Genomic DNA, 12,800 nt, shown 5'->3' with positions numbered 1-12,800 from the left:
TCTGCTGTGCTGTCATACAGGTACTTAAAGAGCCTATTGTGTAATTGATATATGATCTATATAAATCCATATAATTAGGTGTTTTATGTTGATCTAAACTCTCTCTTTATTTTTCATTTTGATTTCAGGAATGTACCTCGATTTAAATCTTTAATTGCATGTTCAATTACCAGGATGCCAGAAAGAATATTTCTCTTTAAATTTTCTTCTTACTTGTATGACTTGGTAAGGTTAATGAAACAGGCAAATGCCCAGAATAAGTATCTACTTGGCCATGTGAAAAAAAGAACTGATATAAAATTGTGTAATGATCATATAACATCATTTGATGCTTTGTCATAGGCTTTGACTACACAATGATGCAGCCAATATTTATTTGCTTTGCCATCACTGTGTGCAGGGTCCCATCAGTTCTCGTACCCTGAATATATCATGTTCATATTTGTGCTGCACCTAAAAGCAGAATCTTACATTACCTTCTTTAAGTTCATCTTGATGTCCAATGTGCTATACTACTCTGTCTTTCTCTCCTCTGTAGGAGCTAAACTTGAAGCCAAGATTGAATCTCTGAAACAACAGCATGCTGAGGAGCTTGAAGAAGCCAGAGAGGGTTTTGAGAGAGAGTGTAAAGAGATTGAGAAGAGGTACCGGGATGAGATGAAGGAGATGGAAGATAGACTCGGGCTGGAGAGCGAAAAGCTGGCCCGAGATCTTGAAGAGCAGGAGAAAGAATTCACGGATGAAAAGGCAGGGTTATTTGAACAGTTTGAGGAGGAGAAAACTGCAATGAAAGATGAATTTGAACAGGAGAAGGAGGCACTTGAGCAGGCGTTTGAGATTGTGAGGAACAACCTGGAAGAAACGCTGAAGAACGAGTTTGCCGATGAGCTTGAAAAGCAGCTGGCAGAGATGAAGGCGAGGTTCGACGAGGAGCGCTCCTCCCTGGAGAGCGCCCTCACAGACGACAAGTCGACGCTGGTCGCAGAGATCCAGCAAGTGCGGGACGAGAGCGAGTCGCGTCTGCGCAACCTTCGGACCGAGATGGAGGTGCAAAATCTGGAGGAGAAGGAAGCTTTAGAGGCGAAGATGGAGGAAGAGAGGGGTGAACTCCGGCGCCAGCTGAAAGAGAAAGAGGACGAGCTGAATGGTATCCTGGAGAAGGGAGAGGAGAGCCTCAAGGGACAGCTCAGGGAGGACTTCCACGACCTCCTCGCCCAGCACAAACTGGTGGTGGAGAACGAATATCAGATCCAGCTGGAGGAGCAGAAAGAGGCCATGGCCGAGGAACTGGACAGGGACAGGCAGGACCTGCAGGAGGAGTTTGACAGGGAGAAGTCTAATTTCTACGATGCTCTCAGCGGTGAGAAGTCAGAGCTGATGGAACACCTGCAAGAGAAGCATGACAGGGAGATGAACGATGCTGAAGATAAATACAAGGCAGAAAAGGCCAAGCTGGTTGACAAACATCGCAAAGAGATAGATGACTTGATGAAGATGAATGATGAGAGTTTGGAGGTTATGAAGAAAGAACATGCCAAGGTAAATACACAAAATTATGCACGTATACAGATTACTTTTAAAGGAAAACTAATTATCGTCTTATGAATAAAACTAATTATCATCTTATAAATAATCTTAATGCTCTTTGAGGTCATATCAACATTTTCACTCCATTTGACAATATCTTGTCATCATTTATTGTGACTATATGTATGCATGCCATTTTATATCACTTATGCAGTGATGTTGCAGTACAGTTTATGAAAAAAAGTGTTCTGTTTACGTTCTGAAGAATAAGGAAGGCTGAATGCCTTAAATCTTGAGATTCACCTACTTAGTGATGCATTATTCGTATTATCTTTTATACTCTTGTGTCTAATCAACTGTGACGTATGTCATTATGATAGGCTGTTGGCAAGCTTGAAAAGGAGATCAAGAAATTGGAGGAGAAGTTGCAGAAGGAGAAGAAGAAACTGGAGGACAGGATGAAGTCAGACAAGGAGCGATGGGAGGCAGAGAACGCCAAGATCAAGACCCAGTTTGAGCAGCGGCTGGAGCAGAATCGGGAGGAAGCGGAGAGAGACATGAACATGCTAGAGATGACAGTAAAGGTTGAGGTGGAGAGAGCTGTCAAGGTAAGATTTGGGTTTTACTTGATTTCAAGAGTCAGTGTCAAATTCTTTGTAGCCTAATTTTCCCATTTTGAAAATAGTCACATGATTCTCAAACAATAGATATCCTCTATGTGAGTGCAAACTTCCTTGTAATAGTCTGTCAGTAATGAATTTTACCATTTCAAATGTAGTCAACTTTCAACATTTTATCCTCTCTTGGTTTGGCAGTGACAACTTGAGTCAACTTTAAGCTTTTACTCTGTGATGATTTGCAAATCAGAGTTAGATGGGTCAATTGGATTTGTTTTGTTGTTCATTTTTTAAAAAAAAGGTGATTCTTGATGTAGATATCTGTGGAAGAGGAGTAGAATGATATAATAGTTGTCTTCAATGTGGCTGCTTGTCTGTTTCTGCAGAAGGAAGTGACCGAGGAATACGAGGAAAAGATGGACATGATAAAACAGGCACACGACGATGAAAAGGCAGAGATTCTAGCTGAGAAGGAGCAGTTGGAAAACAAGCTTAGAATGGTTTGTAGACATGCTTGTTTAGGTTTGTTAGGCTGTCCACATCCTCCTTACAGAATGAAGTCTGTTGTGTAGCGCTCAGTCAACCATGAAGATACGTTACAGTGCAGATATTGCAATGGTGTGTTACAGATTATTATTATGCATGAGGGTCTTACGAAAGGGAAGAGATTCCAAGATTTGAGATGAGCCATTGGATATCAAGTATGCATGGGAGATTTACCAAATTTGTAATGATAGAAGCTGCTGACACAAAGCATGGCAGCAGGAACAGTCTGTGACTTGAGACATTACTGTGTTCATTTATTTCTCCAGTCAGACAAAATTAATATATGTTTATAGTGTAAATGAGACAATTTAAATGTAGTTGTGATGATTGAGTAAATTACACTACTCTTTTCATTCATGGTATATGTGTACATGTTCTCATATTTTGAATTCCACATGAGTTGAAGTTTTTTGTTTATATGTGATACACTATCAAATTTCCAGAGGTGAGATATGTTTTTGTGTTATTGGTTTGGGGGTTATTTTGACGCTGCTATTAAATATGGAATGAAGATGGTTTGTTATGTTTCGTCATGTATTGCCTTTCAGTGAGAAAGGAATGTTGTCTGTTAAAGCATTCACTTCCTCAGCAGGTAGCACTGAAATATGAAGGTGTGGAAAAATATGATATGTAATCTTTCACTATCTGATGATTTCTTACAGTTCATGATAGAATGTTAAAAAGCAAAATGCAATAATGGAAATACTGACATATGTTTCTCACGCCCATCACCATACTTCTCCCATCAGGCTGAGGTAGCGAAGGAGGAGGCGGTAATTGCTGTCCAGATACAGACTCAGGAGGCTGCCATGCAGGAAGCCAGGCCAGACAAGGTAGGAAGGTTTACAGGGTGTCAAAGGTCATAACTCTATGATTGAAGGCCATGACACTACTTCTAGAAAAGAACTTTAACCTTTCACCTTTTGTCTCTGCTATCACCTGCAAATGTCTGTCACACTGCACTTCATGCAGTCACTGTATGCTGTGTCTTAGCACTTACTGTTTTGCGTTGATATTTCCTTTTTTTTTTTTTTTTTTTTTTTTAAAATAGTAAAAATGCTTGTGCGTGACTAGGCAATGTCTTTCCTACAGTGAAAGCATTGCTTGATGAACAGGTTGCATATGGATGTCCTTATATGCAACTGTATACTTCACATTGCAATGGGTTGCAAGGTGTGGCAAGGCTTTCATATGTCAATAGTAAATGTGTGATTTGTGTCTGAAATGGAAGATTTGTCTGCTTCTATCAGCGAGAAATTTTTCAGAGAAGTGGGCATATATGTACCATAATTCACAAACTTTTTTTTTCTGTGCCAGTTGTGAAGTTAAACACTGCCCTCAAGTGCTTTTATGATTGGGGGGGGGGACCAAAACCAACTATACAATAAACTAGAACAGAGGCCAAAGAAATGTCAAATTTATGCAAACTTTATGCAGTTGTAATGTTATGATTGAAATACATTAGAGTCATTATGCCACTGAAGTAGGCCTTGTTTGTATGATCAAAAATATGTTGAAATGTCCTCACTTTTTTGTGTACTAAGATTCCACTTGATATTATTTCATGAGGACATGTTCATTTTGAATTAGAATTAGAGGACAGTAACAAATATAGGTTAGTCTTGATGCGACTGCTGGTAGCATACAATTTGAGAGTTCCATGCACTGCTTAGGCATTAATTAGAGTACATTCCTTCAGGAGAACAATGCTCTATTTAACATTTCTATTGTAGAGAATTCATTGTGTTTCTGTGTGTATTTCTCACTGTTACATACTGCTTTCTAGTGTCGATGGTTCTTTTGCATACTGTCACAGATGTGTTGTGGTTAGTGGGATAGTTATATGTGCATGCTCACTATCTTTAATCTTTGCAAATGAGCTCTCTCTCTTTCTCTCTCTCTTTTTTTTTTAAATTGGTTTTTGCACCAATGTTACTTCTTTCCTAACATGACCTGCACCCAACTTTCTCTCTGCTTGTGATTGCCGCACCCAGTCATTGTTTGATGCCGTAGCCACTGAACGCAACCTGCTCAAGTTAAGTCTCAGTGGAGCTGAAGACAAGCTTGAGTTGCTGCAGGAGAAGGCATCATCCGCCAAGAAGGAGCAAACTGACTTGGAGGTTGGACACACTGTGCCCTTGTCCTTTTTATAATCTAGCCACCTGTTTTGTATAAATTCTCGCTCTGTTTGCATAAACATAGTTTGCTGCTTCTTTTCTCTTGCCAGGATGTCCAGCCTTTGTGAGTGCCTTTGAAGAGTCTTTGCACAAATTTCTGCCTTTTTTTTAGTTTGTAGTGTTGCACATTTGAAAACTCTCATGATTTGCATAATTGCACTGTCTTCCATTTCCGTGACTCAAATATGCAGATATCATTATGGTCTTCTCTTATGAAAAAAAAAAAAAATTGGAAAGAGTTAAATGCCCTCATCCCAAATGATGTGAGTGATAATTTAGTCATCATTCAACCTTAGTAATTCAAACATGTTGCAGTAATGTCATTAGTCGTGACATGGGAGTTGAGTTTCTTCAGCAGGTGACTGCGAACACTTCAACAAGAAAAAGAAAATGGAAAACAACGACAATTCCTCCGTAGACCATATAATACTCAGAGAAGGGTTTCAATCTTTCATTGGTTTGAGTGTTTTGTCAACATGATTGTATGTCAAATAAATTTCAGCTAGGATTGACTTCAAAGCATTTTAAAAATAATGTATATCTCAAGAATGACTGATGCACCATTCACCTTGATCGGCAGTACTATTCATTTGAGGAAATGGAAACCTGTAAGTTTCTTCAAACCTATATAAAGCAGCAGACGCCAAGACGAGAAACATTCTATAAGCGTACTTTACATGCATTCTCTGACAAGATTCAAATATGCCATGCATGCTTTGAATCAATAGTTACGTTCAGACAGTGATCCCTAAAACCTTGAGGATAGCTATCCTCAAGGATAGACTCTGGCCCCTTTACTACGATGCACATTCACATGACCAAGCTTATCCTCAAAGAGGCTCACTGCCCCCTTAACTCCGCTTATCTACAAGTTCTGGGCCCCGTTTTGTCAAAAGATAAAATCTATTTTAAATTTCCTTACCACACAGGCTGCCATAGACGTAGTGCGCTAACCCTGAGATATCTCGTGGATAGCTATCTTCAAGTTAACTTCAAGATAGCTATCAACGATTGCGTCCACATGGCGCCCAACTACGAGCCTATCTTCGAGGATAGCTATCCTCGCTTGTAGGGATCACTGTCTGAACGTAACTATTGCTTATCAGTTTGCATTCAAGGTCATACAATTCTAATGTCCCCTCTGTATGCTGATTTTTTTTCTTCCGGTTTTATTCAACAGACAAAACTTATGACATTGGAAAATGACAGGCTTCGTCTTCAACATGAACGTGATGATCTCAACAAAAAGGTAATACAAAAGGAAGGTGGTCAGTGGATCCTCTCTTGATTATTTGTATTTACGAAACAATTATAGATTACTGTAAAATATCCTAGTAGAGCTCCTTATATCATGAGCAACAAGGTGTTATATTTCAGGACATAAGATTCTGTAAGCAAAGTTGTTTGTATCAACATAGCTCATTTATCTAGGGGATGTGGGAGGAAGAGAATGTGCTAGTTTTTGTTTTTTTCACACGTTCTGCATCTTTCTGCCAGTTAGTGCCATGAATCAGTCCATGGTTGCCTCACACAAATACTTCATTTATGTTTATGAAGATGCCAAATTGAGGGAAGTTTTGATGACTGTACTGTATGTGGAAGTTTGTCTTACTTGTGATTGAAGCTCATCCAATCTAGTAATGACTATAGTGGTGGGCCACATAGAATCAGGTAGCAGGAATAGAGGAAGAAGGAGCAGGTGAAATGGAAAGCTCAAAACAAGATATGTAGGTCCTTCGACATGCATCATTTTCAATGTAAAAATAAGCTACCGTATGAATAAAGGACTGCATTCTTGGTCTTTTGATGGCTGTTCATGCTGTAATTTTGGTACAGGTGTTTTTGCTATCATTATCAGATTATCTTATTGTAATCTTCTTCTCCATCTTGCAGCTGATGAACCTACAAATGCAGATATCTGTTGCCGACTCGCAGCACTCGCGAGAGCTGGAGCGAGTGAAGCAGCATCAGGCGGCCGACTTCCAGAAAGAGATGGGCCACCTCCGGGAGGAGCTTGCCCAGAGGGATGGGAGACTGGGGGAGGTAGAGCGGCAGCTGAAGGAGAGGGGAGAGGAGCTGAAGAGGGCGCGGTCCATCAGCAAGGACACAGAGGGGTCAGAGGTCAGGAAGATGAGGAAGGCAAAGGAGGAGGCAGAGAGAAAGTACGCCAAGATGAGGGCCATGCTGGATGAATATATGAAGAAGCTCAAGGAACAGGTAAGACATGATGCACCCAAAGTCATGTTATGGAAAGCAAGCGTGTAATTGAGAACGGAAAATCAGTCAGCTAAAAAACATAGGATGCTTCATTTGGTCAGCAGTCACATCAGTAAATATGGTACATTGTCTTAACTTTGATTATTCTGTTGCACCATTAGTCCTTAACTCTTTATGTGCCATGGTGAAAACCTCTTGTGTACCACATTATTCTGAGACAGCAACATAGACATGCTTTGGGAAAACATTCTGTTTTTCAAATCTGTGTAACTTTTACAAAGCCTTTTCTGTTGCCAAAGTCTGGGTACTTAGATAATCAGGGCTCTGTCTTTCTCATTCAAAGAGAGTTATAGTCTGTTGAACTTGTGTCTTCACTGTCCTTCTTTTACATACATTCAGCTTGCGAAGACCACCCGCCATGACCTGCTGCTCAAAGAGCTGTATGTGGAAAACTCCAAGCTGCAGAGGGTGTTGCAGCTGACCGAGGAGCGGCAGAAGACGGCCGAAAGAAACTGTCACAACCTGGTGGAGAAGAACCAGGCGTACCTCAACATCCTCCGCAAAGTTTGCCCCGCGGCAGTCTGAGAAAACAGAGGCAGTAAATGGGCGATAACACCTTTGCACATGATGTATTATGGTAGATTCTTCCAATTCATGTCCAACATGCTGTCCAACACAGCAGTGCTGGATGATGTCAATGCTGCAGATGAACTGTAGAGGGCGGTGTTCTCCAGTAGTAGATCAGTTCAGAAAACGTTGCCTTGCAGAGTATGATGTTCATCACCTTGAAAGCTGGTGTAGCAGCTTGGTGCATTTAAACATCCAGTGTGATATCAGAACTGGATGTGCCCTGGTAGCTGACTTCCCTCAGCTCTGTTAAGATGAAAACCAAAACAACAACAAAAAAGGATTGGCTGTGTTAATTCAGGAACATGTGAGAATGTAAGACATTCCTTTCAGTATTCCAACATAAACTGTCTTGTGCAGGCTGGCCTGGATGTGGATCATAGAGAGCATTATTGAGAACTTAACCTGTTCGGAGGATGAGTCCCGAGTATACTTTGGCAAGGATTTACGGGAAATGCGTGTTGTGGCAAAATCAGCCCGTCTTCAATGGGTGAAGAATAAAAGTCATCTATGAGAAAGGAAGAGATATGATCTATAGCAGATGATCTATCTACTTGATGATGTGTTCACCTTGTAATGATATAAAACCAAAGATATCACAACGGCATTGTGAAGAACATGAAAGAAAATCTATTTTCTATGCTTCAGGGAATTTTTAATTTCCCTGCAATATGTTTCCTTAAAACAAGAAATATGTAAATATGTACATATTTTTTAGAATCTGTATTTAATTGTAAATGCTGCATATTTTTTATCTGTATATATTTGTATCATACAGTTTTTTTTAATTTTCTGAACTGTGAATAGTGTGTTTTGTCTTTCATATATTGTCTCAGATATGATACTATTGTATTGAAGCTGTTTTCAATTGAATACAATATAACCTTGCAGTGCATGCTAAGAATCTAAACAATTTATAAGCTTTTGGTTGTGCACTATCCATTTGAAAGCAGTAATAGATATCAAAACATAACAGTATGTAAATATTGAATTGTCTTTCATATTGATATTTGTGTATGATATCTTATCAAGAATGTAAATCCTACACGCTGAAGTCATGATTGACCCAGCTTTTTGTTCTTCATGTTTACAAATGTAGGAATATCCTTTTATTGAACTGATAGTGTTTTGTTTTTGTTTTTGTTTTGTAAACAAAAAGATAACTAAAGGTTGACTTTTAAAATGTCAAGAAAATTAATGAAATAACTGTCAGAAATCCAAATATTGAATGAGATGATCAGGTTTGTTTTGTAGACAGTTATGAAACTCACATTAGAAGCAATGTTCTATGTTTGTTTTATTTGAATAATGCATTGTGAGTTGAATTGAGTTGTATTACTAATGTACAACATTTTTATCATGTACAAATGTGGTTTGTCCAATCATGTGATAGTAAAGGCTATCTTTCTAATCATGAGTTTATGCCTCTGAGCAAGATCAGTTTTACCACTTTTTTAGTGAATGGTGTATTGGTCAAAAGTGACTGATTCCATAAAAATGTACTCATGAAGTTTGATGCCAAAATTTTGATAACATATTTGTAAACTATTTATTATTGTGTGATGTGGTACAGAGTACCTGTAATAATGACAGTCATTAAAGAAATAATCCTTTGCGCAAAGGAAAATCAAGTTTGTGTCAGTTCAGTCTTGCATATGTAATGAATAAGATGTACTTAATATAACTACGCTCATCAGTACATTTATGTTTTATTTTACATAAAGTAACAACACAACTAGAGCTACATACATATGTACAGTATAAGTGTGTTATTAAATCACATGTCTCATCTTGCTCTTCAGAAATAAGAGTGCATTATTTGCTTTCACCAAATACACTTACAGAAGGTGAAGTAGGTTATGTTGTATGTGATATTTCGTACAAATAGTGTGTGGTCTTGAATGCACAGTATTCAACTGCATACCAGTACACAAGGAACACAGGATTAGCTCAGGTGCATTTCTTTTTCAATGGCCCGAAGGCTATGGTAAAATGATTGCACAAGGGCTACTTATGCATTGAAAAGTCTTGAAAGGTGCACGACAGAGCATGAACCATTTCTTTAACAGTGAAGAAAGTGTAGTTATAACATTGGCTATACAGAAAACGATAAACCCCACATGATACCAATGCAACGGAGCACAAACATTGTTAGACATACAAAATATTCTATATCATATCAGACGAAGTGTGCTTCCTCAAAAACCTTTTTGCAGTTTCTTGTGGCAATTACAGGCCAAACTCTTCTGCTATAACACAGTATGTTTGTGTGAGTTTGCATTTGCACAACATGTGGCATGTATCAATGTGAAGGAAATAATATGGGAAAACCCCATTATATTTACACACATAGATACATGTATATGCATGCATTTTATATCTATATCTGTCTGTCTATCTATAATTACATATATAAATATATATATATATATATATATGTGTGTATATGTATGTATATATATATATATATATATATATATATATATATATATATATATATACACATATATATATAGTATTTCTAGTGGCAGCAATGGGCTAAAACTCCTAAACATGGCGGGGTGGTGTAAGGTAACATGTATTGACATGTATACATTTACGTATATATTTATATATGTACATGAATATATATATATACCGGGTGTCCAAAAAAAAGTGGAACGGTGGATTTTCAGTACCTTGCATTCTAAAAGTGATATATTATTTGACATCATTAGAAAGCACATCTTCCGCTGAAGACAATGGCACCAAAATCATTAAATTTGGTTCAGAACCGTTTATTCTACGCCAAATTCTGTAAATGCAGTCATTTTCAAATTTCGCTGGATTTTTGCGACGTATGAGCGAAGAATTTGTGTTCGACACGCGTTCCATATACGGTGTATTGTGTAAGCCCGTTGATCCATGTCAACAAAAGATAGAGCTTTCACATTGGGCACGGGCCAGGAAAAAACGGTGTGTGTGTGTGTGTGTGTGTGCGCGCGCCCAACGCACCCAAATCCTTCGCTCATTTGAATTCGAAATTTGAAAATGACTGCATTCACAGAATTGGGTGTAGAATAAAAAGTTCTGCACCAAATCTAATGATATTGGTATCATTGTCTTCTGCGGAAGATGCTCTTTCTAAAAATGTCAAAACATACATCACTTTTAGAACGCATGGTACTGAAAATCCACCGTTCCGCTTTCTTTGGGACACCCGGTATACGTGTGTGTAGACAGAAAATCACATTTGCATTTAATTCTGCTACTGCACTGAACACAAATCACCTCCAAAACTAAATCTTTATGAATCAAGTTAATGTCAATAATTTGACTTTCTCCATCGTTTAATTTTGGTTTCCTCTGTATTTTTCCTCATGGAGCAAAACGTACTATCATGCAGCGCCATCATCGTCAAGTGGCTAGAACAGCTATTGAGTTCATCAACTCAGAGGATATAGTGTGAAATTTCACTCCAACATTAAAATGGCCACAACCTTCTCTTAGCTATTTGTTTCTAAATTCATTGCTCATTTGCTTAGTTTTCTTAGCTTTATATGAAATGATTTTCCTCACAAGTGACTTTTTTCTTTACTGTGGGGTGGAGGGAGATGCTGAGATGTGGGATTTTTCCTAATTAATTTCTTTGTCAATACAAGGCTTTCTGTTTATTTTTCTCCTATTTAGATAGGGGTTGTTGATACCCCCAAAAAAGGGGCCTTTGTTGTATTGCCCCGTATATGTTTTCTGTCAGTTAAGATGAGTACATCCTACCCAAATCAGCAAAGAAAGAAGAAGAAGAAGAAGAAGAAAAAAAAATATATATATATATGTGTGGTTGTGTGTGTGTGTGTGTGTGTGTGTGTGTGTGTGTGTGTGTAATATAAATCAATACATTATGACTATCTTTTTTCTACCAGAGACATATCTTATTGAAATGGATATGTATAAGGTGCCCAAACATCCCAAAATATGACTTCACGGACTCAGCAACAGGACAGTAGAATTAAAACATATTAATTATGATTTATATAATGCTTTTAAGATATCAATAATTCTCTATGTGCTTTATATGCAAGTGATAGAAGTCATATACATGGAGTTAAGGACATAATGAAATGATATTAATTTCTTTAATGATTTTAGATTAAAACAAGAAAAATTTACCAGCATTCTACATTTGTGAAACAGGTAGGTCAATGCAAATGATTATTTTCCTTTAGATGTATAATACATATAATATTATTACCTATATGAGGTAGTTTTGCGGGGCAATTGTAGTTGGTATTTTGATCGGTCGTCAAGGTCAGCAGGCAATATTAGTGGGTATCACCCTTCTTCCGGGTTTCGCCATTCACTTTAAATGTAAACATTCCGGTCATTCACAAAGAGGAGACATTCACAAATCCGGGACACACACGCACCGCGGAAGAATGCCAATAAATCAACTCATACAAGGTCGACCTCTTCCAGCAGCACTACACGTCAAACATTGATGAGTCCATTTGTGCTCAATAACTGCACAGTGACCATCAGTTATTACAACTCTCCAAATTGAAACAGAAGCAAAAACAAAGTGTAAATAGTTTGAGGTTTGAAGTTCGCCTGTTATAACTACATAATATATATCTTGGAAGTTGGAGTTGAATGATGTACATTGATGAACAATTTTGCAACTATTCGACATGTTGGTGATGATCTACAGGTAAATGTGGCTTGATCTATATCATAGTGTATAGCCGTATTCACATATTTTCCTAATTTACCTCGGGGATAGGTAATAATTGTGATATTGACTGGCCTTGAGGGAGAAACCAGAAAATATTGCCCGCACTGGAAGAGTATTGCCTCGTCTTCGACTCGGGCAATATTCTTTCAGTTTGGGCAATATTTTCTGGTAGGCCCTATCTCCCTCAAGGCCAGTCAATACATATAAATAGCGGCCACCTACTGTACACAGCCACTAAAAACAATTCCCTGGAGAGAAAATCCATGTTAACAACCCTGTCTACAGCAGCCACCTCTCTATAACGGCCACCTTTCCATTCCCCTTGAGTGGCCGCTATTGACTGGTTTGACTGTATAGGGTATGGTGAGGTCTTTTCAG

At 38.3% G+C, this 12,800-nt stretch overlaps 1 protein-coding gene across 1 annotated transcript in view; it reads left to right on the top strand.

The window, feature by feature from the left end:
- The window catches only part of LOC139738246 (uncharacterized), a 32,054-nt gene extending 24,385 nt beyond the window's left edge, over nucleotides 1–7,669 (top strand). The window contains exons 16-23 of the mRNA XM_071648900.1: nucleotides 539–1,539; nucleotides 1,908–2,135; nucleotides 2,531–2,644; nucleotides 3,440–3,523; nucleotides 4,685–4,810; nucleotides 6,048–6,116; nucleotides 6,761–7,084; nucleotides 7,484–7,669. Of these exons, the coding sequence (XP_071505001.1) occupies nucleotides 539–1,539; nucleotides 1,908–2,135; nucleotides 2,531–2,644; nucleotides 3,440–3,523; nucleotides 4,685–4,810; nucleotides 6,048–6,116; nucleotides 6,761–7,084; nucleotides 7,484–7,669 (2,132 nt within the window). The remainder of the gene's footprint in view (nucleotides 1–538; nucleotides 1,540–1,907; nucleotides 2,136–2,530; nucleotides 2,645–3,439; nucleotides 3,524–4,684; nucleotides 4,811–6,047; nucleotides 6,117–6,760; nucleotides 7,085–7,483) is intronic.
- Nucleotides 7,670–12,800: the final 5,131 nt, after the last annotated feature.

The sequence above is a fragment of the Diadema antillarum genome, unplaced genomic scaffold, assembly GCF_040938485.1.
Source record: "Diadema antillarum isolate AM-2024a unplaced genomic scaffold, OU_Dant_1.0 seq00000731_RagTag, whole genome shotgun sequence".
In the NCBI taxonomy this organism is placed as follows: domain Eukaryota; kingdom Metazoa; phylum Echinodermata; class Echinoidea; order Diadematoida; family Diadematidae; genus Diadema; species Diadema antillarum.
The sequence above is the reverse complement of the archived record's forward strand: the minus strand, read 5'-3'. Positions and strand labels throughout refer to the sequence as shown.